Source organism: Sturnus vulgaris, chromosome 1 (assembly GCF_052056855.1).
Source record: "Sturnus vulgaris isolate bStuVul1 chromosome 1, bStuVul1.hap1, whole genome shotgun sequence".
NCBI lineage: Eukaryota > Metazoa > Chordata > Aves > Passeriformes > Sturnidae > Sturnus > Sturnus vulgaris.
The window spans coordinates 44060496-44088335 of NC_142243.1; the positions used below are offsets into that span (position 1 = coordinate 44060496).

At 37.4% G+C, this 27840-nt stretch overlaps 1 protein-coding gene across 4 annotated transcripts; it reads right to left on the reverse strand.

Moving 5' to 3' along the window:
* Positions 1 to 142: 142 nt before the first annotated feature.
* On the reverse strand, positions 143 to 27538 carry MRPL3 (mitochondrial ribosomal protein L3). Of its 4 annotated transcripts, none has more exons than XM_088165041.1 (10): positions 27456 to 27538; positions 25221 to 25399; positions 24286 to 24377; positions 23415 to 23513; positions 19491 to 19590; positions 17555 to 17615; positions 10813 to 10921; positions 9212 to 9289; positions 8123 to 8200; positions 143 to 741 (listed from the first exon to the last, which is right to left on the reverse strand). In XM_088165041.1, exons 1-10 carry the CDS (start codon positions 27521 to 27523, stop codon positions 592 to 594), a joined length of 1014 nt encoding a protein of 337 aa, XP_088021167.1. In that variant the 5' UTR covers positions 27524 to 27538; the 3' UTR covers positions 143 to 591. The 4 variants fall into 4 exon arrangements, with proteins under 4 accessions (XP_088021167.1, XP_014733921.1, XP_088021178.1 ...); XM_014878435.2 differs by lacking the exon at positions 27456 to 27538 and adding an exon at positions 27173 to 27280; XM_088165052.1 differs by lacking the exon at positions 27456 to 27538 and adding an exon at positions 26741 to 26763.
* Positions 27539 to 27840: the final 302 nt, after the last annotated feature.

Below are 27840 nucleotides of genomic sequence, written 5' to 3' on the forward strand. Positions count from 1 at the left end.
TGTTTCCCATCTGAACACACCCTCACCCTACACGCAGCCACCATCCCCGGAGAAAATCTGTTGGGTATCTGCTACATTAAACAACACAAAGGAAAAAGGAGAGGAAGAGTTCTGGATAAAAGAAGCAAGAAAAACAAGCTCATTCTGAAAAATAATGCTCACGCATTTCCTTGTTTTATTTTGGATTACTCTTAATGGATCCCCCCTACCTCAGATGCCAAGGCAGATTTGAAACCTTTTTCTGATTGATCAGAGTTGCCCAGTATACTTCACATAAAAGAGAAAATGAACTGGAACCACCTTCAAAACAACAGTTTTTCAGGATTGTGTAGGTTTTCACAGCCTGAAGCAGAGAAGGCAAGGTCACTGAAGACATAGTTTGGTGTGCTTTACAACCTGTTCCTCAGACTCACCTGTTGTTTTAAGTACAGGCTTGAGACTGACAGTGGGAAATCCGATTACCTAACCAAAACTGCAATACCAGAAATGTTTAAGTCAGTTGGCCAGACTTCAATTCATAGGCTTACTTTTACACAGCATTGCAATGTACATGAAAATAACAAAACTGTGTTTTCAAAGATGTGAGGAACATTATGCAAATGTGACAGATGGATCTGTGAACTGGAAAATCTCCTCATCAAAAAGGTCTTCTGGCAGTTCTTCATCTCCATCAGCAAAAAACGTAGGGAATGGAGGATTTTTATTGCAGTCCTTGTAAGTAGGCAATTTGCTATCTCTGACCTGAAAAGCATGAAGGGGAAGAGTAGGGTTAATAAATCTTACAGAAGATTTTCAGACAGTGATACACTAGAATTTAAAGAACTCAGCTTGCATGCATAGGAAAAACCCAACAGCATTCACATTGCACTTATTTAAAGAATTCCACGTATAATCATCAGTTACTTTAACATCACCCCTAATTATTAAATTTTACATTTTGTACTCATCCTTTAAGAGATTTTAAAAATCAGCAAAACTAAGCAACAAAAAAATCCTAATAGAATTCGCCATTACAGTGACTCAAAACCCACTCATATGAATTCACTGCTCAATATTTTAAAACGTTATTTAAATAGAAGTACAGCTTGTTTAAACAGTATTTCCCACAGTATGCTCCTGCATGACATTCCAAGTTATATTATGCAGTGTAATCACCTCTTCAACAAACAAGACACGCATTAGTATGTGTGATGCAAACTAATTATGGCAACTAATTTTGCAAAGATATGTGCATGTGCTGTATTGAATCCCTTTGGCTATTGCAGAGCTGTTCAGTGACTGCAGAGTTAAACATCTAAAATTCTTTACTCAGTAAAGAATCAGTACCTAAGTTTGTTGAACATGAGCCTCTAAGAGAGTTCATTTGCAAGAACTGTGGTGCCACGGAGAAATTCCTTTACTGACCTCTCTATGTGTAGAAAGATTTAAGATCTAGCCCCTGAAACTCCAATCTCTGAAGGAAATTAGTAGCTAGAATTATCAGCAAAAAGCAGTTTGTCTGTGGTAGCAGATAGAAGGCTGCTATCTCTGAATAAAAAAAAAGAGCTACAAATTCTTAAATTTGATTTAAAATTAAATTCTTCTTTTCTATATTATTACACATGATCTTCCTCCTGAGCTGTAATAATCCCTTTCAGGCACTATACTCAAGTGGATTAAAAAAACAAGTGCAAATAGTTTAGAAAAAATTTTAGTAAAGAGAAGATAAGTTCTTCCTCTGGATTTTTGGTGGGCTTTTAAAGAACAGAATGCTCGTTCTTACTTGGTTGGACAAAGACCTCACATAGGACAATTCTGATTTAAGCCAAAAATTAAATTAAAAAATTTTATGCCCACTGAATGCTCTGTTCTGGCAGCATTGTATTTACCAAATTCATATCCACTATTACTTGAGCCTTTCCCAAAGTCCATGAGGATTCCTGCAGATGGCATGTACAATAAATTTGACATTCCAATGTTTTTTAAAGGGCAGGCTTCATAAACAAAATAAAACCTTTTGCTAAGAATGAGGGGATGAGGGGCTCAAAGTGTTGCATTGGTTAGGATGGCTAAGTAGATTTTAGTAGCTTTTCAAGTAGATCATTCCTCTTCTACAAAAGTGTTCTCTTCACAGCCTTGTGAACTGACAGACCTGTAGTTTCCAATTTACATTGCATAACTGGATGGAATGAACCAGGCTGAGGTCCAAGTCCACAGACCTTTGCTGCAACAGTTCCAGCACCAGTGAATTCAGAGGAAACAGAGATGCCACCTGAAGGATGGCATCTCCAGAGATGTCATCCTTCCCTTTCAACACGCTGTGCCTATTTCTTTTACCATATGAAACCATATTTTAATTGCTTCACTGGTTATCTATTATTTCCCTTGCTAATTTCTCCTTTACTCTTTAATCCTATTACACACCAAAAGTTTTCTCTGTCAACAGCAAAACCCTCCCATGATCCCTACAAGAGTTAGTATTAGAAAGATTAGAATAAATAACTCTATTTATGACAACTAATTCATTTCATGTGTATCTTTTTTAAATGTTTTTCATGTCTAGCTTTTGTTAGTTTTGATTATTTTTATCATTAAATAACATGTGCTGTTACATATAGGCTGTGTCATTGCAGGCAGTTCTGGACACCCAGAAAATGAAAGCAACTGAAATGTTTGTTTTCCTCATATTTTTTTTCATTTCTTCTTAAAACAATTTCTTATGACAGGATTTAGCAGTAAGACATCTACTCTTAACTGAAGGCAAATCCAATACTCAAATCCAACAATCTAATCTTAGTCCTGCATTAGTTTATCTAAATGAATAGACTGTCCAGACTTAATATTATATGAATCACATATTAATGCTAAGGGGCCTTTTGGACATAGTATCTCCAGTGTGATAGGGAGAATTCTTAAAATAGTTTTAAGATTCTCATGAAACATTTCCAACAGACCATTGTTGCTCTCAGAGGAGTACAACACTGTTTCATTTTGCCCCTTTCAAACTCCTCAGAAGCTTGACAGATCCCAGAAGCACAGGCCACATCTGATGTTAAAATAGTCTTCTTCTGATATGCTTTTTTTTTGGTTGGTATATTTGATGCAGTATATTTTTTTTTACTGCTCTTTTTCTACATTCATAGCTTTCAAATGCAATTTAAAGCAAAAAAGGGCTATCTTAGAGCATCACTACCAAGCTAAATGAAACTCTCCTTGAAATTTAAAAGTTAGATATTATTACCCTATTACCAGATATTATCATTATAATTCATATTTAAAGGAAGAACTTCATTTTACACCTGAAACTATCAATTAGCAATTAACACATGGTATTATTTATCTGCTTCTCAAGAGAATTATTTAACTACTCCCTTTACATTTATGAAGGGTCCAGCATACCAAAGGTTCCCTGTATCTCTTACCTCAGATTCCTGAACAATAATTTCACAGCAGTATAAAGGGGTTCACTGGTGTGCAGCAGCAGCAGCTACACTTGTCTGTATAAACATGTACACAGAAAAGAAGTGCAGGTGACCCAGCACAGCTCTTCCTGCTCTCCTAGCAACCCTCTGAGAACATCCCTAATAAAGGAGTAAGTTTTCATGCTGTGTTACTAAAATCCAGTGAATTTGGCTCTCATCCACAGAAGGAAACAAGTCCAAACTGCTACTTCAATCCATAAAAGCATCTGCTATATTCCTCATGGGATAAATGCTTGGCTTACTCAAGTGCTGTATTAACAGCACTATATATTACAGTAGACTACACTAGAGATAGATGGTATATACAGATGATGGTATAACCACTACAGTGCATTCTCTGACAGGTCATTTTATTAAGAAAAATACTAGAGAAAGCTGAAATTGGAGCTGGTAGGGGTTTTGTCACTAAATCTTTAGAACAGTCATAAAGGGTTTTGCAGACAATTAGTAAACTGCACTTATGTATGTCCCCTATATTGACAGCATAATGGGTAGTAGAAACAAATACAAACTCAGAAATCTATTACCACAAAAGGCTTAATGTGGTCTTAAATAAGCATTAAAAACTGATGCTTAAGTCATAATTCACATCTGTAGTTTAACAGGGCTTCAGGCTGTGTTAGCAACCACAGCAAAGAATGCAAGCTATTTGTATATAAAAATGTGCTTAAATATAGAAAAATGATTAGAAATAAGCTCCCCAGGCGTCATACATCACCTAACTCAGCTTCTCTGTTATTTTTGAAGCTAGACATAAAAATGGAACCCAAGAATTATATCCATTTCTGACCAGCCTTATTCTGTCTTAAAAAAAATAACCCAACCATACAAAACCCCCCAAACCTGCACACAACTCTATGAATGAGGCCCAAAGCACAGGACAGAAAACATGAAAGAACTGAAGGCATCACACTATTCCTGCATGTCCTCAACTTGAGTGGAGTGCACCCAACCCAGGCATCAACAATTAGAAACAGCACATTAACACTGGGAAGTGTGATACAAAATAACTAGGACGCAAATCAGGACTTACTTCTCTTAAAAAAAAAAAAAAGAAAAAAGAGCCAAACAAAAATAAGGAATCTCAAGACTTTAGTTAGTAGCTCAAGTGGAACACATCAGACTAAAGCAACTTGTATACTTCAATTTAACTCACATCTAGCATATAAACAGGCCAGTTCAGTATCTGACTTGCTGAGCAACTCCTATGGACTACAAGACTTGCCAGAATTTCTGTGTTCACTACAAGCAATATACTCAAAGTGATCAACACTGAATATCCTAAGAAAATCAGGTGCCTTAAAATCACAGCAAGTATAAAACACTATCAAAGACAAACTATAACATCATGAATTATACTATAATGCTCTCCCCTATAAGGCATCTACTTAAAAAGAGAGTTAAGTCTTGTGCATCTCTCTTGAATGACAAAAGAGAGAACTTTTTGGTAATATAACTGGGAGAGTAATCCAGAGCCATAACCTTTAGAAAGGGAAAGCTATTACAGATGGTAACTACAGGCCCTGGGATATAAGAGGATACCCCAGGGGGAAACAGGTGTTTCTTGAGGTGGAGATCTTGATATGCCCAACACACAAATTTTACAAATGCTTGCTCTGCAATGTTACTCTTATAACAGAAGAACTCTGTGCATTTCAGCACACTCCTAAACTTTCTTAATTTTATCAGACCTTGCAATTGAGAAAGAAATCCACGGTAAAGTAAGCTTTTTTCATTAGTTTTCCAGTTGGCTAGAAACATTACTGATGTCAGTTATTTACCTGCATACTTCAGTGTACAATATCAAAAGAAAGCTGATTCTAGTTAAAACCAGGAATCCATCAATCCTAGTATTCTGCAATTTTATTCTGCTGAAAACAAAACTTGAAAAATTTAAGTGCTTAATCTCTGTCTGGATACGGTGCTGATGCACGAAGTTTCCAAAAATATAACACACAAAATAAATATATGCTTTAAAGGTGCACTATGGTTTTAATGGTTACCAAGCAACACAGAGTGGGCACTGAACACAAATGCCTTCTCCCTGGAGGCATACAAAGAGGAGAGTGTTACACAATATTTCACTCTGGAGCTCAAAGACAGATGGATTCAAATTCCCTAGACATTATTCCTACTTAATTACAGGCAGGTATTTAGTGGAATGAACAGTAATTACAACAGCTAATATCCCACAATTCCTCACCCCAACAACAGACCCAAACAAATAAACAACAATATACTGCAAGTCAATGTCTATAAGCAAACAAGAATATATCCTGGAAGAAAGCCATAAGGCAAGCTAAAAACACCACAGACGAGTGCTGCAAGATTAATGGAGAAAAAAAAAACCAGAAACCAAAGAGAACCAAACAGTATTGCTTTACCTGATTTTATAATTAAAGCCTTTTCTACTCTTTGCAGATACATTTGAAAAAATAAGGGAAAAATGAATGTAATGTAATTTATATGGCTCATGCAAGGAAAAAGCCACAGAATGGATCCACCAGTTCAAGGAACTGGAAAAAATTTTGCTTACTACATAGTGGCTTCAATCTCAAAATAAGATAGAAGCAATTGTTGGAAACCTATTCCACAATAGCAATAATACCTACTCCCGTGTCTTTACCTCAAACTGTTATTTATTATTAAATGTCATGAAAGTCTGAGTCTGAAGCACTTTGGTTAAGATCTTTTATATACACTATTATCTTAAGCAAGGAGCTCTAAGGGAAGAAAAGCCTCATTTTTCCCATGCATGTTCTCCAAGCAGAGTGTGCAGAGTCTGATCAGCAAGGGAAGAATGATTTGTTTGAATGAGATCTTCATGGTGTACATAAGAACATGCAGTATGAACACACAGAGCTTAGTTTTTAAAAGCCATTTATATTACAGGCGTGTAAAAAATGTTTGTTCTCTTAACTTACTTAAAATCAGAAATAAAAATTAGTTTATTGAATCTAGTTTGAATGAAAGCTATAATACGGTAAAAACAGGTTGAGTATTCAGTCTCAGTGGCTTTGCAGGATGTTGCATCCTTACAGATAAAACATGAGAGATGTGTACCTGCATTTGCCACCAAGTGTGGATTTTAACAGCATGACTAAGACAACAAGATGCACAGTCTATTTCAACAATTAACTCTTAAGAGAACTTTCAAAGAATACAAACTGGGCATCAACATTTCTAAGTTTTTCAACTGCATTATGTTGCTTGTATGCATACATTATAATTTAAAACTAACATCGTTACATAAATTCCCACCTAATTAAATTTCAGACTGACATAGAGCAACCAGGTTCATGCCTCAGGATTAGAAAAACACACTTTGAAGAAGGAGTTAAGAAAAGGTCATGCAGTCCAATACACAGATGAAAAGCTGTCCAAACTACACTCTTAATACTATGTAATTGATGTCATGCCCAGTAATTTTGCAGAAGTTGTCCTGAAAACTACTTTTCCCAGACATCTCAAACGATTTTCACTATACTGGAAGAAGAATGTGTAATGCATTCCCCAGGCTTGGGCTGGACTTTAAAATAAAACCGGTTTAGAGATACCTTGCCCAGGAAAAAAGGCCTTACTTGCAGTGAGAGAAACATCATTTTTCTATGGGTAAAACACCTATGCGAAAGCAAGGTAACTACATAAGGTGCAGTAGCTGTGGAATTCTGCTCCACAACTAAGAGACAAAAACTAGAAGTCCACAGTAAAATAGAAGAAGATCATAAACTATTCGAAAACATCTGAATTTGATGAGCTCTTCAGCTTTTCATGTCCTGGACCATTTAAATCCCTGCAATACTTCTGAGGATGTAAAACTGTCAGACACACAGGTATATGCATATCAAACTCTTTACAGTCCTTCATAGCAAAGACATTAGATACCCTGCACTCTATTCAGTCAGAATGGAAACAACTTCCTCCAAGTAAGTGGTGTTTGCAGGTGTGCAGAATGTACCTAATTGGAAAGAAAAATCTACTTTGAAAACTACCCTTAAAAAGCACTTTTCTTGCTTTGATGTGAATTATTTACATCATAAGAACACTTACTAGACTCTTCAGTTTCAAGACTGTCTATAGAAAACTTAAACAGTCTCCATAAAGTTCGAAATTAGTCCTGTAGACTGCCACAGAAAATACCACTGGCACATTTCTACTGATTCCAAAGGGAACTCAGATCTTTATTGTGAACTCCAGCTGTCTCTTCCTGTATCTCAACTGTTTCTTGGAAAGGTAACTGCTACTGGGTATAGCTAAAGCAGGACTTGCTGTGTATCTCTGTCCATGAATACAACACTTAAATAACATTCTGGAAATCTCACCACCATGTTACAGGCTCATGTTAGCATTCAAAGGGGATAGACATAGCCTGGAAACACCATGGGGTTCAGCAGCCGTCCTGGTGTATCATAAGGTACATAGGTGCAAACCTAAGAAGGATCCATTTAGAGTGCCCTGCTGAGCCATTTAGAGTGCTCACTGCCCTTGCTGACCATGCTCTTTCACAGAATTGATTCCACTGCCCTTTAATTCAACAAGAATTAAGTACAAGATTTCTCAGAAGAAATGAAAATTGCATCCTACCAGTGTTTTTCCATTTGTAAACTGATTCGTAGGGAGCTTAGGAGTCACTAATACAGTACTGAAACTAGCAAACATACCTTTACCAGACAATTGGTGTGACCTGGAACAGACCCATTTACATAAATAATGTCATGTTTTGTATTGATCCTCCACACCTAGGAGACAGAAAAAAAAAAAAATCAGACACTGAGTCCTGTTTGGAGACTATTCCCAGTTTTATGAACAGAAGTCCAACAAAGCCCAAACTGAGTAATTGGCTGTGATACTCTAGGGCAGAAAAAACAGAGGCCTAAACTTGCCACAAAATTCACTCACATGCCACTCTGGGTGCAAAGCTTCCTAAAGCAAGAAGCTGAAACAATTTGAAAGAGCTGGTGACCAGGCTGTATTTGATAAAGCAGCTCTTTGTTCAGCGTAACACAACCAAAGCTCCTACGTCTCTTTTCCTTCTAACAGCAACATGTTGGAAAACATGAAAAACATCACATGTGACAAAATAGAACAAATGTCCTAATGAAAATGCTCCTGTGACCATATGTTAATTTCTTAACTCAATCAGGTGCTCAACTGAACACACACATTTTCTGCTACAAAAAAATTAGTTGTAGTAAACTCAGAACAACAGCAGCATTTCTTTGCAAACTAGAAGTCAATATGCTTTTTGTGCAAGCTGCAGAGGCTGCCTTCAGAGACAGAGTAGCTTTAATAGCTCAGGAGCTGCTGTAGCTATGCACAAATCAGAATCAGAGCATAAACTATAACTCCTTTTTTGCACATGGAAGTGAAAGGCCATGATGAAATTAGAGCTTCAAACAACTCAGATTTGAGTTGGATATGAACAATGGAATAGGCATGGAGACATTAACTGAGGTGACCAAAAGCCTGATTGCTTTCCCTCTTCAAAGGCAGAAGTCAAGGGACATAGTGAAAAACACACTGGATGTGGAAGTATCGCCCAAAATCCCAGTTCACAGACTACCACAAACACAAAGGATATTCAGGGAAGTTATTTGTAACCCACAAGAGAACAGAACACATTTGCTGCTCTGGTCTTTCCAGCTAGCTTACTTCAAGATGCTGCTGTATGGATTCAGGCAGAGATGACAGGACACCATTGCTTGGCAATGCCACCACCTTATACACACACTGCTATTCCCAGAACTCACCTTTAAGCCAAAAGATGTCCTGTAGATGTTACCCATTTTACCAGGCATTTTCTTTCCACGATAAACTTTGGCAGCTTGCTAGACAAAAACAAGGCCAAAACCAACATGTCAACTGCAAGAGGTACACTTACAAACTCAAGAGATGCACCAGAGAAAATATGCTGGTATTTCCAAGGCTGAAAATATAGATAAGAAAAAAAAAAATCTAATCCTGATAAGCATTTTAAATACCTTCTGCCAGAGCTATTCCTTAGTTTCTGTACCACATTTTTGATTGGCTGGGCATAAACTGGAAAACACAGGTGGGGAAAAAAAGGCAAGAATAAGTGAAATAATTCTCAGTTCTACACTGTTATCAAGGGATTTGTATCCTGCACCTCTCTGTTGTTCATAAATCATGTTTCTTGGAGTTTTTCTTAATTCTTGTGAAAATCGTGATTTCAGGAAATCAGTTGCAATGCAGTTCTAGGGAGAGGATTCCCTACTGAACAGTCCTAGATTACAAAAATGTCTGATATGACCAACCACTGATGGGAAAGTACTATCATGGCATTGTTTTTCCCCTGTTGCACCCTTTCACCTTGTTTCCTTCCCATCACACCTATTTCCAATACCATTTTTCATTCTATATACTTAATGAAATTACATGCAGCATTACTACTTAGGAAACTCTAATATAAAGAAAAGTAAAGAGGGGTTATCTTGTAATGATGAATATCATCTGCTAAAATAGTCTTAAGCATTCAAATATTCACATTCTTCAGTGCAAACAAATGCCAGGTGTAGAATTCTTTTTCCAGCTGAAACTGAGGACTATAAATCAGTTACACATGCTTTTGCATTCTCACTCAAACTTCATTGACGGTTGCCTTTTTGCTTTTACTTTTCTCTTGAGCATTATTAATCCTTTTTTACATTTAATTTCTCTAAGAAATTTACAGACAGTTCATGTTCAGTACTATGACTCAGTTGATCCTAATTAGTTTGCAAAAAATTCCTCTTAGTTTAGTCTAAATATTGTACAGCCTTTATAAGACAAAGTCTAAAATTAACCTGCTCAAAGAGCTTTTATACTAATGTTATTTATAGTTTGAAATGTAAAAATATGACTCTGTACTCTGCTTAGAAACGCATAGAAGCTTACACACTTCTGGGAATAATTCCCTACTAAATTATGGGGATGAGTTCATTAAGCAGCTACACATGCCAGGCAAGGTGATAAAAGGAACCAGGGTTCCAAAGAACAGTACAATATCTGCAGGATAAAATAACAGGCAAATCCTTTCCAATCTATAAATGCTGCAATAAAAGCTTCTTAGAACTCTCTTTGAAGTATTACGACTATTCCTCTCACTATATTACAAAATATGCCAATTAGCTCAGTTAAAATATGTGCATTTACCAGCAATACAGAATATTCATAAATCGAGGCTTAAGAGAATAGCACTGCTCCTTATACAGGTTTCTGAACTTCCTTTGCTGCTGGGATTCCCTGCTAGCACAGAGTAAATGTGGCAGCTAGCTATTTTACATTTGTTCAGTTTTAGTAAGCTGTTCTAAAAACACTGAAGAATGTTTCAATGGGAAATGAGAATCCTCACGTTGGTAGATATTGCTCCAGGTCGTCTGTGAGTTTTTGTCTGGCCATGGCTTGCAGGTTGACCTTTAAATCCCCACCTTTTCATGACACCTTGAAATCCTTTACCAATTCTGAAAACAAAAATAATTAAGAAACAAACCTGGGTTAGTCAGACATAAGGTTTCTAGCAATAGCCAACAATTTCAGTCAGGCTCATGATTTTTTTACCTCTAACAACACTCAGCTGAGGGAAGAATATATGTAACTAAAATCTGTATTTTATACCATAAACATAAGTTTAGCACAATGCTTAAAGATTGCTTTACAGAATAAGATGCACTAGAAGAGAGTCAAATAGGCAAGAAGACCAACATAAAATGTTCCTTGACGTGACTGTCCTCAATAAAAGTTACCATAATGAATCTGTCACCAAGTGTGCACCTGAACAAGAAAATAGAAACCCAGTCAAAACCCCAAATAATACCATACACCTCAACTTAATGACAGGCCTAAGCATCGAGACAGGAAAGAGATGGCTACGTAGAATGAACATTTTTTTCCAGACTACAGAAAACTCATCCTTGAGAGCAGCTTTGTGTATAATGACACATAATTCCCTTAATCCTCACTCATCCAACAAGTTCTAAAACACAGTACCAAATACAATCTATTTTCAGAATCCATGCCCTTCATCTATGAACCACAAAGCATTACTGGCTTTGGAATTCTCTATTTACTGCAGGGATAGACTCAATAGGAAAAATCACATTAGCACTGCATAAAGTAAAAGCTGAATAAAGTGTGGGCTAAACACTGTCTGTGTCCAAAAGGAGAAGTCTGACCAGAGTGTTTATGGCTACACTAAATATTAAATTTAACTTGAAATTGGATCAGTTGGTCAGAGCATGGTGCTACTAACAATGCACGAGGTTAAGGCACCTGCAGGAGGGATGCCCTAGGTTGCCTGGGATCAGGAACACAAGACAGGAATCCAAAGGATGCAAGGCTTTGTAACACCACTTTCTGAGAGAATCAGCTTATTTTAAAAGCTTGCAGTAGTAAACAGCAATAGTCGTAAAACATGGCTTGAAATACACACTTTAAGAGAGGCTCAAAACTTGTGTTTTTCTGTTTCCATATTGCTAGGGAGCAGTAACTATGAAATACAGGCAGAAACTATGCTGTAGGAACACTCATATCTGTCCTGCCAAAATATTTTTTTCTTTTAAACTACTTATTACTGGCCGTGGTTTCCAAGCAGATTACTTCTGGCATCTCTAGCTGCAAGATGGACTTAGCAGTCTCCAAAACCAACTGCAAGTGGGTTGCAGATGTGCAGTCAACAGAGTGAGCAGATAATTCTCTCCTTAAATGATGGGGCATGATAAATTCTTCAGCTGCAGAAATGCCCTTGCAATTCAGAGAAAACCACACAACCATAGAAAGCTACCATTTCAAAAGCAAACAATACTGTCAAACTTAGCCAAGAAGAACAAACCTCTGATGTTATGAAACCACTTCAGTATTTCATTCAGCTTACTCATTTTTTAACATGAACAATTTAGAATACTGTCCATTGTGCTTTAAAAATTTTAAAGCATAAATACTTAATACATTCAGGAGATGTATTTTGAAAAAAAGAGTTCAGTACATAAAATATTACATCTTAAAAAAAGGTCATTATATCACAAGATAGAGTTGCTAGTGTTAAATGATTCATGCAATAGAGAATGCTCAGCTGCTTCTTGGTCCTTCGAATTACACATGGATTTTTTGTGAATGAGGACTCAGATTTTACAATACCAAAGCCTTAGGAAATTTACAGAAAGTGTGATCAGTGTAATAAAAGTGTAATAAAAGAGCAGTCTGGTAAACCTGAAAATTCTCTTACATCTGTTGATCTGGAATATGAAAACAAATCTTCAGCCTCTGAAATATTCTGCTTAAAGTCAAGGAAAGATATTGTAATGCTGAAATTAAGAGTTTTTTACAATGTACAAAGCTTAACTATCTAGCAAGGTTTTTCCATCATATAGTTCAATAATGTTTCAGATTAGTTTCATTTTTTATTTGTAAAAATCACTCAATTATCCACAAGAACACTTTACCTTATGACTTTCTGACATTAACTTCCTATTCAATATGACACAGCCACCATGATTGAAATAATTAAATAAGAAGTAGCTATAAGTTTTTTTTTCATTTTGGAATTTTTTACCTTACAAAAGAATAAACTATGTGTAATGTTTTTTCAACACATGTCAAGAAGACAAAAAAATTACACAGTGTATATTTCTTATTTGGCTCATGCTCCATCTGAAATAAAGCTGGAACCAGAATAAGAACAGAATAAGATTATCTAGACTGAATGTAAAGTTTAAACTAAACTAAGGAACTACTAATAGCTGGTTTATAATAAAATTTAAAACTGGTCAATTAGGCAGTTAGTAGCTCAGCCAATATACCTCCAGCATTCTAAAGAACAGTGTTTTTCCAGCTCAAGTTGATGTGAATAAGATCTGTTTTCTGACAAGTGGTGAATTTCTCCACTATATGCAAAAAATATATGATGAGTAAATTTTCCATGACCCACAACTTATCTGTATTTCTAATGCAAAAATTTTACATTCTTCAAATTTTATGCAATGCAATGTGCTCTTGAAACCAGTATTTATCTTATATAAACAAGGAAGAGAACTTAAGATGCATACTGTTCAAGACATACCATGGAAAATTAGAGAAGCATTGTACAAGAAGCAGTGCACTGTACAATTTTCTTAAACATTTTTTATTCTGACAAAGATAATGAATATTATGTAAAATTATATTCTTGTTGATTTCTGAACAGACACCAGGTGTCAGCTATTAATATCATTCATTTAATTTCAAATTGTTTAATTGCCCCCTTTGCCCTTCTTAAAAATTACTAGGTGTGAATACATTCAGCAAGTATCACCAATAAAAGAAAAATAATTATTGAAACTCAACCTAAGCCAGTTGAGATTTTCCAAAAACATTAAAGTCTGTCAAAACAGGATGTTAATCCAGTACTATATATTAACTTTACAGAATAAATAACTAGAATCCACTCAGAAAGAATTGAGTTTGCTACAGTATCTGAGATATGATAACCAAGAACCTACGCTGAAGTAAAATGTTTGACATCCTACTTATCCTGTTGTGATATCATGATAAACCATCTTCTTAGACCCCTTGTCTTGGTTTGAATCAAGGGCTGTACATTTTTAATGTTCTAACAGTAACGTTAGACACCATATCTGAACACAAAACCCCACATGCATGATAAGACTTCTAGAACTAGATTTGAAATGTAGAATGTCCCTGTTCTTCAACAGATGCAATTTAGTGACTTAGTTGGCTTCACTGAGTGAATCATTACCCGATTCCCAGAAAGTAATCACAGGGAGCAATCATGATAAGAACAACTTAGACATGTAAGAGTTAAATAAAAGGAAAATAATCTTTCTGCAGAGTTAAAAATAGATTTAATTACAGTTGTTCTGGTTTCACCTGCAGGAAGGCAGGTGTTGAGGTCAACCACCTAATTTTGTACAAACCCTCATTTTCCAGGTTTGACACAAGTAAAATACCAGTACATAATGAGAGAACTTTCATTTAGAAAGCTACTGGAATAAAGCACTCTAATTAAGCAATAATTTATTTTGCTAGTAACTCTTCAAACGTAGTTAATTTAAAAGAGCATTATTTCAATGCTGCAAGGGAAAAGTATTCCAACTACTTACTCAAGTAACTTTGGGCAAATGGAGAATTCAGATTCAGGCTCAGATTACACTGTTAATCAAGCAGAACTGAAATAAACCATAAACACTCCAGACTCGCCACTTAATTCTAGCCTATTTCCAACAAAACTGCTGTTGGCTTTTTCTTGAGACTGACAACATTTCTGATGTTCCTCACCACCCTTACAGTAAAGAATTTCTTCCTAATATCTAATCTAAACCTACTCCCAGTTTGAAGCTGTTTGTCCCGTCACCACATGCTTTTGTAAATATTCTTTCTCCATCTTTCTTACAGGCTCCCTTCAGGTACTGGAAGGCTGCAACTAGGCCACCCTGAAACCTTCTCTTCTCCAGGCTGAACAATCCCAATTCCCTTAGCCTTTCCTCATAGGGGAGATGATCCATCCCTAGAGGCAACCACAGAGCCACAGCCTGTGACAGAAATGTTTCTGGATGGTGTTGTGCATTTTAGCTCCAAGCTTAGCAGGGCTAAACTCAAGGATTGAGCTTTTAAATTGCTGAAAATAAATACTAAGGAAAATATTTCAGCACTATAGAAGACTGACAGCATGCAGACACACTGCCTACTCTGCTCTAAAAGCCACTCATACCCTGCTGAACAATTACGAGATTTCAAATAAAAACGAAGTGCAAACATAAATCTTTAACTGAACCCTCTCATTCCTGTGAAAGTGTTTTTCTTTACAGAGGTATAAATGAATCAAAACATTTCAAAAGACTTTGACAAAAACATCTGTAGGGAAGACTAAAAGAAGACAGTCATAAAAACCCCCCCTACATTTTGGTAACCAAATGAAGAGGCTAACCCAAGACTTCTAAAATGAAGTTTTAAGTTTGCTTGTTTATAAGGAGCATATTTTTAATTTACATTTTGGCAGAAGGAAGCACACAAAAGGGTATCTTGCTTATCTGAAAAATTAAAAGTTGGTAAAAGATTAAAATATCCTTTATATTCGACTATATTATCTCCTCTGAGGTGACGTTAGTTTTCTTTCTTTTCTTTCTTTCCTTTTTAAAGGACTTACTACAATTAATCATGTTATTATCAACAGGACTGCTATTTTCATCCACATTATTTCTAAAATTGTACACTCTAGTGTTTCCTCCAATTAAAGCAAAATTACTGTCAAACTCAAAAATGTAAAGTACATGTTCATGTACATACATTTCTATAAACTTTACTTGACAGCATATTTTTAGGAATTACTGTTTTTCAAGTCCATAATAGTTTGAATCAGAAAGATCCAGGTCCTCCCTCCAAGTCCTTCCCCAGATTGGATGGGGATGAAATTGCTGGATGAAATTGCATGGAAAAAAAGTAAAAGAATAGAAGAAAAACTGAAACGTAGTAACACAACTTAATTCTTGCCCAAGAGCGAAGAGAACATGATAAATGAAGTATTCCAAAGAAGTAGAAATCAGAACGTGATGAGCCACAGAAAAAGGTTAAAAGTTTTTGATATAGAAAAACTGGAATGATTAGAGAATCACACTGACAGAAAACCCATTTCACTTTTCTCTTTAGTTAAAGAACATTTCCTTCACCTTTACAGAAGGATTATAAGAAATATGATACCAAATCAGCAGTACAAACACACAGCTAATTTCTGAAATGGGATCATACAAATATCTGGAGAAAGCATATTAGAAATACTGAATTATAATCTAGGATAGATTCACTGAACAGGACCAAGAACTCAGTCTATTTTTAGCTTGCTGCATTTTCAAATACTGAAAGCAAGATATAAATCAATACCCTGTGGCTGTTCACCAATATCTTCTACACTGCTAAAAAATCCCTTTCTTATTTCTTGGAAAAACTCCTAGAAAAACAAAGCTTTTCTGCATTGACAAAGACTGACACAATCTCCATTAAATGACTGTATTCCTAATGATCATGTGCTTTGTTTTGCAAACAAGGTATGGTCTCTCACAGGATGCTCACTGAATGCAATTTAGAAGCAGAATGAATAGTAAGCCAGATCTAAGTATTGCACAAGAAAGTCTGACTTGGAAAAAACACTAATTCCAGTCAATTCCTTAAACTGTTTTTCTCAATAGAGTGCCTTCACAAATGTAGTGAAGTGTAACTCTATTAGAATTGCATATTCAGCTCTGTTGATATGGCTGGTTTCCCCATATATACAAAATCCTGTGAAGAGTATTGGACATTTAAAGTTATTACACCCTACATGTGAAACAACTGTAGCTGGGTACTATCTCCATTGCAGAGAAAATAAAACATGTAGTGGGAAATATTAGCTTTGTATCACAACACTGAAATATGCAGACAGCAGTGCACTTGGTCAGGGAAAATCACAGATGTACTACAAGAACCAGGACCAGTCTTTGCCACAAGATGCCAGTTTTTCTTTTGAACATCCTCTATTACTTGAGCTCTAATTTGGCATTTGCATTGGTCTGAGAGGAAATTATTCCTCTCACATTAAAGTAAAAGATTATTAGCCACTGCTGGCAAGGACATGAGCTGGAATGTGAGAAAAACAAAAAAAACCCCAAAAAAATATTTGACAGCTCTGTTGTACTGCTAAATGTATTCACTATCTTTTTGCTATCCTTTCAGTCCACATCTCTCTTTTCATCTCCATCAAATTAAAATGAAGCAGTCTTTTTGGGAACCAATGCCTTTCAGCATTTATTCTCCGTTTTTACATACTAGAGATACTGCATTAAACATCTCTTTGCCCGTGCTAATCATGGGCATGTGAGAGACAACACAGGCAGAATCTCAGCCTGAAGAGTATTAATAGTCTACCTGCCTTTTTCAAAATCCAGAGAAAGCCTCATCAAGAAACATAATTTGATATTTTTGACCCAATGAGTGACACTACCTGTCACTACCGTTGCAATTGTACTTTGGTTTTTGAGAGCCGTGGGTTCAAGCCAAACTAGAAGGAAAAAATAAAATCAGCTGGTCTCTTTGAGAGAGATTTAAGACACGATAAATTCTCAGGCACTTACGTTTTTGCAGTAACATCCACAAACTGCCCGGGGCGGAAGTGAGCAGCATACAAAGGAGTACCTGCAGAAGAAGAGGAGAGATCATGTTCAGCTTAGTGCTGAAATCCTCAAACAACCACCCAGTCATTATCCTCTAGGGTAGGTTGCAGTCATAGGAAAGGAATCAGAACTCGTTATTTACATCTTATTTGCTCTTCTTTATGAACCTCACTGACTGAAATAGATGTGATGGATTTACTATTTAAGCACACTTCTGAGGATATAACCCAATTTCAGGGTCAAGGCTTTACTGAGATACATTGCCCTTCATACACTGCCAAAGCCCAACGTGCCTAATTAGTTAAGACCCATAATATATATGCTTAGCAAAAAACCAGAATATGCTGCACCTAGAACTACTAGCACTTCACAAGGTGAAGAGATTTTTAAAGAATATCAAACCAAGAAACCAAACAAACCACAACCCTCCCCCATTTACTATAAAAAATGGGATTAAAAAAATTTTTTTTGCAACACTTAATAGAGGTATTAAGACACAGTGTTTCCAAACTAAAGTCTGTGGCAAAAGTACAGCTTCCTCCACTGAGGAACTCTCTACACTCTAACCTTTAGTAGAAACAGTGCTACTGTAGGTCAGTGACATCACTCACCTCACTGTAATTACACTAATTCCTTAAGTACTTGCAGTATCAAAACATTAGTTTTAGATTTATTTTGTATTCAGTGATTTTTTTAATCCATGTACAAATATTCTTTCATTAGCAGCTTAAAAAACCCAACAAAGCAAACCCAATAACTTAGTTCCTTATAAATGAACTTTAATCTGAAGATTCATGTGCCTGCATATTTCAGTTTGCAGTCTGTTATACATCCATTTAAAAATATGAAATTTTAATTGCTTCATGTTTTCTGCATTGCTTTCATGCTTTCTCAAATCTGTATGAATGAAAACTGAAATGATGTAAACCTCTCATAAGTCTCAAGAATAAAATTTTCATATTATTTCATGTTATATTTATATAATCCACACATTTGGATAAGATAACTGCCAACTGGCACAAAATCATGCACATAAAATATGTTATGTACAAAATAGACACACTGCAAAAACAGTTTATCAAAAACTTGCAATTCTGCTTTATCTCAAGCTATTGCTTCCATTTATCAGTTGAGACTTCCTCTTCATGTCACATTTGATTTTTATCAGTTACTGCACAGTGTTAAAAAACTCTTGCAAAATGCTCCACTAATGGCACTGAAGATGCGATACATTAAAATTTCCTACCTTACATAATTCTTCAGAAAATACCTGTAACTGCCAAAAACCACAAAATAAATGCAACCTAAATAAATTACCTAATAAAACCTCAGAAACTTATAACTTTTTATTTGATCTCCAAACTTCCACTACTGATTTTTAGTGAGAATGTTTGTTATAAATATGTTTTAGTGTGTTTTACTTTGCAAGCTGTCAGAAATAGCAGCCATCGTCCTACTTTTAAATGCAGCAAGAAGAAATAAAACTTGAACTGCTATTTCAGGGGCCTGAGAAACATTACAACAAAATTCTGTGTCCCTCTCATAAGGATCTTCCTGCAACTGTACCCAAATTTATGCCCTAGAAGTCAGTCAAGGTTACAGACATTTATTTCTTAATGTTCAGATTAGTAAAGTTGGATTGGATTTATTTTCTCATAGATGGAAACATAGTATCCTGGAATAAGCAAAAATCCTACATCTCACCAACTAAAATGCAAAACCCACCTTCCAATTTTCCCTATGAAAAAGGTTTGCTTGTGTTTAATGACAAAGAATTTATTAATTTCTATAAAAAACTACACAGAAATATGCATCATCAATATAACTTCATTTAGGTCTACAAGTGGCAGATGCTAAATGACTACGCACATAATACTCAGTAGCTCAAAAAGATTACCTGGTTTAATTATGGCATCATCTGTTACATTAAATGTTGTAACTTTCTGCTTCCGTGGCACTCCAGCTTCTTTAAAAATTTCATGTGCAGACTCTGGTTTCTGTAACAAAAAGCAGGCATAAAAAAGAAGTCATAAAATACCTAAAAATCAATCTAGCACAGAAAACAATTACAGGCCGTCAACATCACTCAGAGAAACAGATACATCATACTAGAATTTCATCCTGAGGCTTGCATTTTATCTCTACATAAAGTTTATTTAAAAACTCCTGTGTTGCCTTTTGTTTTCTGTCAAGTAGTTACCCTACAGCTACCTAGTATAAACAAGAGATATATGAAGATATCGAAGATCATTAAAGGGAAACCAATCATTTAGAATGTAATGACAGATGCTATTTTTTTTCATGGCTTAGAAGGAGTTTTGCATCAATTTAGAAGTAGGTTCTCTTTTTCAAAGCTTCTGATGACTTAGTTCCACATCATGATAAATGTAATTTATTTAGCTAACAAAATCATAGAAACAAATTCTCATCTTGCAGAAACTTCTAGAAATGCTTAATTTTCCACAGAAGAAAATTTTGAGTCTCTGGAAAAAAAAAAAGAAAAATTAATAACAACAAGTTTATGATCCATGTATTTTTAAGATATAGCAAGTACACTTGGTGTCAAACCACTGCTGACTTACTAAAGCAAGGATTTTCTCTTCAGATGAGTCTGACAAATTTAAAAGTACTTAAAATTATTCTCAGCTGTTTTAAACAAGACCTCACAGAACAGCAGACTACTGAGACAAAACCAAGCAACAGAAACAGTGAGGCAGGAAAATTGTGGCCGCAGGGAAAAAAAAAGTGATGCAGCTGATTTTCCTTCAAATGATTTCTGGTAGAAAGCAATTTAAGCATCTAACAGTACTCTCACACTTGGATAATCTAATCTCTGAGGTTTGCTTCTCAAAACTCCTGTGCAGTTCCCTCTCTCAAAAATTATTTTGTGTATTTTAAGAGCAAGTAATGTGGACAACTTCAAAAACATTACTTAGTATATTTGAAAACAGAGGTTTGAAAATCTGCATGCTGCCCTTTCTTTTGTTTTCAAACATTTGTTGAAGTGTTAGAACAGAGGAAGTTTTATGAAGAATAAAGAAGCAAGATGATGAGGATCTCTGATTTAGAAAAAACCCTAGAAATTTTAAGCTGATGAATCTGTCTTTGAGAGTGAAAAGTGTTTCTTTAGAGATTTGTTAACTTGAGGTCACACTACAAAATACCTCAAATACCTTTAAAAGCCAGAATCAACTACATATAAAATCTCTCCTACAACCACAAATATTTGAGGGATCAGTGGAGCACCTGTATTTATCTGCAGAACTAGATGTGAGAATGAAAAATAAAGATATGGACTTCCTACTAAGGGCTTGTATATCAATCCCTTATTTCTGCTTATGTAAAACTGCTGCCTGAAGCTACAGCAAGGGGAGCCCTGTGCTCAGCATGGATGGCTGGAAAGAGCTACCACAGCTGAAGGAGAGCATGGTGAAGTCAAAGGGTAAAATTCATTTACATCTCAGGAGTCCTACTCTAGGCTGTAGCCTTGCATTGTTCTACTGTAACAGATCCTCCTCTTCAAACGGCCAAGTCAGAGAGATGTATTTTTACAAACAAAACATTGATGTCTTTACAAATCCTTCCTAAAAATCAATATTAAAGAGGGGAACACTGAGTGAATTCTCAGATGTTCCTTATTTTTAAAAACACCAGCAATATCTTCCATTATTATAGGGAAATTATCAATATGCCCTCACTTGTAGGAAGCATATAAAATATTTTTGACCAAAAAAAAAAAAGTTTGAGCATTGATAGAGCCGTACTTTTGAGCGTAATTTTGCATTAAAAAATCATGAAAAATCTGTTCACTTACAACAGAGTGACATACATCAAGCTAAAAAGGAAAAATTAATCTTGCTAAAAATGCAATACCCCTTATCAGTTTTAAAGCAATTTGACACTCCAAAGAAATACAGGAAATTCTTTGTTAGAAAAATTACTGAAGGAATCTTTTGACTGAATTCATTAAAAATCAGCAGCTGTGAGGAATCTGAGGAAGACAGATGTTCCTATGAGGAATTAACAGAAGAGAAATTGCTTATGCTAATACAAAGACAGTATCATTCACCTTTATTTTAATTCTCACTTCTGACACTTCAAAGAGAAAAGAAACACATAAAAAGGCTGATAAACATAGGAAAACAGCAAAACTTGCAGCTAAACCAAAGAAATAAATCACTTGTTAGTACCTTAACAAGTAAAACTGCTCAGAATCAGCATGCCAAATTCTTCCTTGGGAATTATCTAGTTTATACAATGATGATGCCAAAAATAATAATAGAGCTCAGTATATTATTATTATTATTATTACACAGTTCAGTCTCAGGCTAGGACTTCACCAAATATTGCTCAAAAGATATTTAATTAATTTTTTTATTAAAATTAATCTAAGGTCAACCAAATTAATAGAAGCTAACTTGGGAAAAGTTATGCTCAAAGAAAGTCTCTGACATAACTCACACTACTAAAAAGTCCTTGAGTTGAATTTTTAGGTAGTTCTGTTCTGAAGAAATTTTCATAGGAGCTGTTTATAAAGAAGTTTTCTTTATACCGCCTTATTTCTGGCATTTTTTTACTCTGACAACATACTGGATTTACTGGTAACACCACCTGCATGAAAAGATCAACTTTAAGGAGTCTAATGGGCAAAATACAACTTGAAAATCATTACTCCCACGATTCTTGTATGTCTTAGACCAAAGTAACAGGAAAGATACCTGAAAAGCAGAAGCTGTGATAGTCAAACGTGGCATAAAGCAACTGAATAAAAAGCCCTGGACCTGGAAGTATAATCCTGATCAAAATCAATAGAATATGCTAAAAAAGCCAACAGATCTATCAAAAGAAAAGAGGACCTTCTCCTCTTACCTCCACTAAAGCAGAAACAAATACACAGATTAATTTTGAGGCTCTGGGACAACCATCTGTTTGAAAAATGGAGATCTATGTTCTCAAAAAGCCACAATCATGAACGGAGATAACCTGCTTGATAGTCATGAATCCTGAGATTTTTTTACTTGCCTAAATCAGACAAATGAGTGTCAGGATGTTGCAAGAATTGAAAAATTTTATTTTACAGAAATAATGCATCAGAGAAACTGCAATCCTTTCAGGGAATGCTTTGCTCCTGCTTGATCTATAATTCATCCTGGGGAATGACAGCTCTGCCAGACAACCTCAGCCACTAGAGGTATCTGGGAATTCCACATGAAGCTACTGGGATGTCTAAACAAGTGAGTAGCTTTGATATGGCTGTTGATGAGTTACTATCATGAAGCTATCTTCCTGAAAGGCTAAGTCTTAAAGTTACTTACCAGCAGAACTACAGACAAATTAAACAACGTTGACAGACCTGGGGAAAAATATGAACTATAGCTAAAAAGACAGTACAGTAAGCTAGAGCACTAAGCTGTAAACTGATGAATCTGAGTAAGTTTACTATAGGCCCCCGAGGTATGTATCTTGAAGTCCTCATCTCAACTGCATCTCTAAAGACATGAAGAACACACATTTTTCCACTGCTAGCGGCCCTTCAAACTCTTTCGCCAGCATGGGATACTGCACATCAAAGCAAATTCCTAAAGCCACAGCTTTCCTAGAGGATTATGAGGTAAAACTTTCAAAAAGTTATTCTTGCTTTTATCTTAGCCAAGAATTTACACTTGCTTTAGGAAACAGCAAAGGTGAATGTGACAAAAGATCAATTACAAAGCACGCTTGTCTGCCAATAAATCTTTCAGAGAAGTCTACTTATGCTACTTTTGTTTTGTAATCACAACAGAAACTATTCCAAAGGTGACATCCAAAGTGCTTCACTTACAGAAAAAGGAGATACATTTTTGCCTCCAACAAGCAGCTTAGCTGTTTTTCCACCCGACTCTTCCTTTGAAACGTATCTTAAAACATGGCAATCTTGAACCTAGAGAAAAGAAAAAGCATTTGTCTGACCATAAGCAGATGTGTACACCTTAAGACACCAAAATATTGAAGTCAGTCTCTGTTTTCATAACAGAAGATGCAGCCTACAAGTAAGACAGTGTGTTACATTTCTACCAGTGACATTGCTTTTCCAGTCAACTGAAGGCTTATTTTAGCAAAAAAAATTAGTAGAATGAAAACGAATTTCATAAATGCTCTAGAAATGATAATCACCTTTTTCACACAGGATCTGCAAAAGCCCTATTATAAGCACTCAAAGCACACAGTAAGAGCCTCCATTTTAGACTCCTGCTTCTTTGCCCTGTAAACCTGATGGCCTTCACAGCAGTCGCTCCTCTTACAGCAGCAGCCAGTCAGCAAAAGGCTTCATCACAAGAGCAGCTGCTGGAGAATATGAAGAAGCAGCTTCAGAGCTACAAAGGCTCAGAAACCAAGGTGAAACTAATCCCAATATGCCTGCAGGTGGATAAATAAAAGAAGTGAAGTGGGATAGTTAACCCCAGCTTTGTTGCATCACCTAGGTAACACCACTCACAGCTCTGCAACATCTGAATAGCTGAGGCAGCAGGGCAGACCACTCCTAGAAGTCTGGATATAAACAGAATGGGCATGGCGTACTATAAACGAGTGAAAGAAATCTTTACTTGCTTTCAGGATTTCCTACTCCGTACAAGTAGTAAGTTTCACCTTTCCTTGAAACAGCTGGTTTACAATCCAGTGTAGGAGATTAAATTCATTATGGTTTATTTTACCTTAAGGAGTGTGACAGGATGTTTTTCTCCTGATTTGGTCCATATTGGCATCATTCCCAGTTTTACTGCAACAACACCAACTCTGATGGAATCTGTAGATCGAAACAGAACATGGATGCACCTTCACACTTAATAACTGAAAGAGTTCACGCAATAATCTGCAAATTAACTCAAATTAATCCCATTAACTCTGATCTTTCTTAAGGAGGTGAAGGAGAGAAAACACAGCTAAATCTTTCAGGTAGGCTGAGGGTTTTTAATCCCATCAGCAGTAAAGCTCTAGCTCTTTCAGTTGTGTTTGACAGAAAATGCAACTACTTTTGGTTTGTTGTGTTTTTTTTCCAAAATAAAACACCCATGTATTAGAGCCAAACTAACTGTTGGAAAGTTTACTGTAGGAGGTTCCTCCCACCCCAATCTTTGCAAAGGCAACCTGTCAAGTCTGCCACACAAATGATATGACCCTTTTGAAAGCTCAAAAATTTAATTCTGTGTTCTAGTCCATAAGAATTCGTAATCACAGACAGGAAGTGGGATGTATTATATACTACACTTCTTCTTCAGAGTCCAGCAATATTAACAAGAACATTTTCAAGCTCATACACTTCATATTCTAAGGAGACTTTTTCTGAAGAATTCTTAATTTATTATCTTGTTGCTGTACAGCAGTGGGATGAGCCAAGGGCTCAACAAAAAACTAAACTAAAGAACTAAAAGCTCTTAAAAGGTTCTTAACATCTTTTGTATTTTAAATGCTTTTTAGAGAACTAATGTATTATATTTATTTATTTACTGGGAGATTTATTGAATGATTGATGTGAAAGCCAAAAGAAGAGTATTTCACAAGACACAATCCTGATGTTACTGAATGCAACAACACAACAATACAAATAATTTCAGCATGAACAGGCATTTCAGAAGAGAAACTTTCTCACCTGGTGTCCACTTATGCAGTGGCCATGGCTCATCTTTCAGAGGGCACAGCTTGCTGGCTGTCTGAGCTTTGTACTCCTCTGCAGTTATCTTCTTGAGGAACTCCACATTCTCTTCAGAAAGATGCTCGTGCCACCATGTTGAACTGTTGATGTGTCTCACTACAAAGCCCAGCTGACGCCTTTCCAGAGGTGAGAAAAGGTTTTGAGTGCCTCATCAGTACAAAAAGTGTCTCATAACATGTATGTTACATCTAATTTATCAAACAATTATCTGTCGTTTGACTAAGTATTCTGAATTATACCAAAGGGGAGCAAGCAACAACAGAGCAACCAACGACTCCTTTTAAGATAAAAAACCCCAGCTAGATCCATGAACAAGAAGACAACAGGAGGTAGTTTACCTTAACTTCAGAAGACCTCTTAAAACAATCTCTTGTGGCATCTTTCTATCCAAGATGGGATGTTATGGCATGGATGGGCAGGCTATCAGCTGAGCAAAAACCTGGCTGGATCTTTAGATGAAGGAGTCACAGCTGATGGTTTGGACTCTACTAGAAGGCCAATTAAACATAGAGTCACTCAAGAGTCTATTCAGGGACTTGTCCTGTTCACTATTTTTATCAGTGGCCTCTGAGAGGGGATGAGTGCACCTTTCTTAAGTTTGAAGGGAGCAGTGGATGATGCTCAAGGGTGTCCTCTGCCAGCCAGAGGGACAAGCCAACAAGGAACCCAGCGAAATTCATAAAGGAGAAATGCACAGTCTCATCCACAAGTGGCACAGAGTCATTTGTGAAAAAGCTACTGACAAGACCAAGGCAGGCCATGTCAATGAGGTGGACAGGAGAGTGAGAGAAATGCTGTAAACTGAAAAGGGGGACTCAGATTTGACGTAAGGAAAAAAATATTCAGCCTGAAGACAATCAAGCATTGGCACTGGGGTCTAGAGGGACTGTGAACATTCAGTCCCCAAACCACAAAGCCCTGAGCAACCTTGTCTGACCTCAGGGCTGGCTATACTGTGAGAAAGAATTTAGACCTCAGCTTAGAACTTGGCTCCTCAGCTCCCTTCCAGCCCCAACACCCCTCTGATTCTACAAACACTGCTAAACAGCTCAGTGTCCTGCCATAAATTTTATGCGGGCTAAAAAAGGCTTGAATGCTCCCCAGTCCTCTGCAATTTCAACAGAAGAGCATTTAATAGTACAGGTAGTGAATGCACGTGGTCAGCGGGCCAAGGTGACCCAAAACATGGCAGGTCAAGTCGCTCACTATGCTGCAAAGATGCTTTGGATGTGAATATGCCTGTTCTGCCATAACTCTCACGCAGACTGGGGCCGTTTCTAAGGCTGGAATGCTCCACCAGTAGGCCATGACAACCCCGAGCACAGATTCCATGCACACAGAGGCCTCTCCCAAGGGCGGCGCCCAGGAGCACGCCGAGGGAAAAGGGCCGCTCAGGTGCCCCTCGCCTTCCAGTACCTGAAGGGAATTTATAGGACAGACGAGGCAAAACTACTTACAAGAACATGTAGGGACAGGACAAGGGGGAATGCGTTCAAAGTGAAAGACAGTAGGCTTCTATTAGATATTCGGATGAAATTTTTTGCTGTGAGGGTGGTGAAGCACTGGAACAGGTTGCTCAGATAAGCTGTGGATGCCCCATCCCTGGCGGCGTTCAAGGCCACACTGGATACAGCTCTGAGCAACGTGGTCTAGCTGAAGGCGTCCCTTCCCGCAGCAGAGGGCTGGAACTAGATTATCTTTGAAGTCCCCTTCCAACCCAGGCCATTCTACGATTCTATGACCTCGGGGCTGCGACAGGGGCCGAGCTACGCTCTGCTCCCCGCTCTTCCTGCCGCTTCTTCTTTCCCTCCCCTCCCCTCCCCTCCCCTCCCCTCCCCTCCCCTCCCCTCCCCCGGAGCAGCCTCTTCCCCTCCCAGCCGTCCCGCTACCTGTGTCCGGGAGCCGGCGGCGCCGCCGCCGCCCAGAGGCGCCCGCCGAGCCGGACCAGCCGTCCCCAGCCCGCCATGCCGCCACCCCGGCGGAGCCGCCGCCGCTTTCCGGCCCCGCCGCGTCCGGCGCTGGAAACCTTCCGTGCTGCCCCGCACTGAGAGTTCCGCCCCGCGGGCGGCCAGCTCGAGAGTGACATAAAAACTCCCTAATGACCCCAAAATCGTGGGCGTGGGCTGCAGCACCCATGGATGGAGTTGCTCTGGCCCGGGGGCAGTATCTCACCCGAGGGCAAAGACGTGCAAAAATAGCCACGGGCCCTTTTCTCCTCGCAGCCCTTCCATCCCTGTCATCACTCCTCTGCCTGCGTTCCAGCCGTGAGCCAGTGAAATCCAACACACAAGTGTTTAAAACGGGAATATGCTAGAGGCTGGGGTGGGGGGCGGTTTATCGCTGGCAAGCACCCCTTAGGCACACAGGGTTGCGGGACAAGGACTCAAAACCTTCCTGCAGATGTTGAGCAGATGCCGTCGGGAGTGTGGTGGTGTCTGGGAAGAAGCGATTCTGCTGTGTCAAACTTCCTCGGCGTGCGGGGCTTAACCACTTCAGGACTTTGCTTCCATGGAAATGAGCGACAGGACGAGAGGAAAAGGCCTCAAGTTGAGCCAGA

Excerpts from the sequence above, each read along its gene's own strand:
- MRPL3 (XM_014878435.2), bottom strand. The coding sequence starts at position 27,249 with ATGGCGGGCTGGGGACGGCTGGTCCGGCTCGGCGGGCGCCTCTGGGCG. Across the intron at positions 24,378-25,220 it reads ACTGCATAAGTGGACACCAG|ATTCCATCAGAGTTGGTGTT; the intron begins GTGAGAAAGTTT and ends TTCGATCTACAG. Across the intron at positions 9,290-10,812 it reads CTGGAGCAATATCTACCAAC|CAAGCTGCCAAAGTTTATCG; the intron begins GTGAGGATTCTC and ends GTTTTTGTCTAG.